The following is a 2,401-nucleotide window of genomic DNA, read 5'->3' on the forward strand; positions in this document are numbered from 1 at the left end:
GCTGCCGGTGGAGTCGCACCTGCTGGGGCGCCTGGAGGGAGGCTGGACCGGAACACCACGCGCGTCCCTTTCATTCCGAGTCCACGTTGCCTTAGTTTGCTCAGGCAGCTCTAAGAGAGGATGGCAAACTGGTGCCTTAACACACACAGACCGGCTCGCCATCCCCACCCTGTCTGGGCGTCCTGCATGCAGGGGTCGGCACGTCCCCTGGCGGCTGTGAGGGAAGAGGCTCTCCCACCGCTCTCCTCGGCTGACGGGGCTGTCTTCCCCCCGGGGCCCCACAGTGACTCCCTCCGTGCATGTCTGCGTCCGAGGCCCCTTCTCACGGGGACTCCGGCTCATATTGGACTCAGGGCCACTCTGCTCCGGTGTGACCTCAACCTGGGCACGTGTCCCGACCGTTAACTGTTAAAAATGAGTTAAAAACTATTTCTTAGTGGAGTGTTGGGTTAGGCCTGCAGCATTGAACCTGGGGGATGCAGTAAGTCTGTCACATGTCACCAGAAAGCCTGCCTCCCCAGTGGGAAGCTGGTGTCATTGATTCTGGCACCTGTCCGTTTTTCCTTCCAGGGAGCATGCAGGGTTGTCTGAGCCCAGGACAGCCAGGCCAGAGTTCGAGGCGGGAAGGGGAAGGCGCCCGGGCCGATCTTTGCAGAAGGCGCATCAGACAGAGCCAGTGGCATTGGGCGGCAGGAGGAGGGTGTGGTGGGGGAACGGCGGTCTCCAGGGCATCGCCCGCTGGCGCGGCCCCACGTCCTGTGTGGACGGCTCCCTGTGCGGCAGGTGCGGGGACACAGAGCTGGACCAGGTCTGCGATGCCGAGAGGCCCCTGAGACGGTCAGGCAAGCTGCCCACAGCTGGCCGGTCAGGGTTGTGCACACAGAGGCCTCTCGGCTGAGTGTCAAGGAGCAGCCGGAAGCCCTGGGGCTGCAGCTAGACTTCCCCATGAGCTCCCAGGTCTGGGGAGCCGGGTAACGAGGAGGGGCCAGGCCCCGCCCTTACTCGGGAGCCTGTGAAGTTAGGAGCTTCGGTGGGAAAGCAGAGTTGGAGAGGCCAGGGCGGGCTCGGGGTCACACAGAAGCCGTAGGTGGCGGAGCTGGCCTCTCCCCCAAGGGCCTGGCGGCTCAAAAACAGGGTGTTTCCCTTCCACAGTGAGGTGCAGGGAGACGGCTGCACTTCGGTCCTCCCCCACCAGCAGAGGGTGCTCTTAGCGGGCACGGGGCGGGCGGGCACTCAGCGGGCAGGCAAGGCCTCTCGTGGCTCCATGACCGTCCTCGTCCCCTTCCCTTCCCAGGGGCCTCGTGGACCGCCCGGATTACCTGGACCTCTTGGAACCAAGGTACGTGTTCACCTGAGCACGCCGTGGGCGCCAGGGCCACACTTGTAAAATGTCGTTGTCAGCCTCTCTAGTCACGTCATCCCACCTCCAGGCTCCTCGTCCATCACCTCCCTCTTGATGGGCCTTTGGGAGAATGTTCTATTTTTTTCTAATTGATGAGGGTCCTCAGGTGCAGAGAGGTCATGGGACTTACTCAAGGTCATAGGACCCGCTTGACATTGTCCCGAGCCTGGACCTAGAGGCAGCCGACTGCCCGCTTGAGGTCTCCCTACCTGACCTCCCCCCGCCCCCACCCTGTGCACAGCTCCGATCCGTCATTCTCAGTTCATTGCTCTTGCTTCCGTCTTTGCCTTATTTCCTGACTTCCCTCTGCGCCCCTTCCCCACCCACACCAGTTAGATGTTCTAGCAGCCCAAGCGTCCTGCACGTCCCAGAATCAGTCAGACCACGTTATTCTAAAGAAACAGCGCTGCCCAGCCAGCGGCGTGGCTCAGTGGTTGAGCGTCGACCCATGAACCAGGAGGTGAAGCCGTAGGTGGCGGAGCTGGCCTCTCCCCCGAGGGCCTGGCGGCTCAAAAACAGGGTGTTTCCCCTTCCACAGGAGGTGCGGGGAGACGGCTGCACTTCGGTCCTCCCCCACCAGCAGAGGGTGCTCTCAGCAGGCATGGGGCGGGCGGGCAAGGCCTTTCGTGGCTCCATGACCATCCTCGTCCCCTTCCCTTCCCAGGGGCCTCGCGGACCGCCCGGATTACCTGGACCTCTTGGAACCAAGGTACATGTTCACCTGAGCACGCCGTGGGCGCCAGGGTCGCACTTGTAAAACTTCGTTGTCAGCCTCTCTGGTCACGTCATCCCACCTCCAGGCTCCTCGTCCATCACTTCCCTCTTGATGGGCCTTTGGGAGAACGTTCTATTTTTTTTCTAATTGATGAGGGTCCTCAGGTGCAGAGAGGTCATGGGACTTACTCAAGGTCATAGGACCCGCTTGACATTGTCCCGAGATTGGACCTAGAGGCAGCCGACTGCCAGCTTGTGGTCTTCCTCCCTGCCCCCCCGCCCCCC

General features: G+C 62.1%; 1 protein-coding gene across 1 annotated transcript in view; it reads left to right on the forward strand.

The window, feature by feature from the left end:
• COL22A1 (collagen, type XXII, alpha 1) overlaps positions 1–2,401 on the forward strand; it is a 127,911-nt gene that overhangs the window by 85,637 nt on the left and 39,873 nt on the right. Inside the window, exons 39-40 of the mRNA XM_014549017.1 lie at positions 784–971; positions 1,153–1,339. Of these exons, the coding sequence (XP_014404503.1) occupies positions 784–971; positions 1,153–1,339 (375 nt within the window). The remainder of the gene's footprint in view (positions 1–783; positions 972–1,152; positions 1,340–2,401) is intronic.

Source organism: Myotis brandtii, unplaced genomic scaffold (assembly GCF_000412655.1).
Source record: "Myotis brandtii unplaced genomic scaffold, ASM41265v1 scaffold532, whole genome shotgun sequence".
NCBI lineage: Eukaryota > Metazoa > Chordata > Mammalia > Chiroptera > Vespertilionidae > Myotis > Myotis brandtii.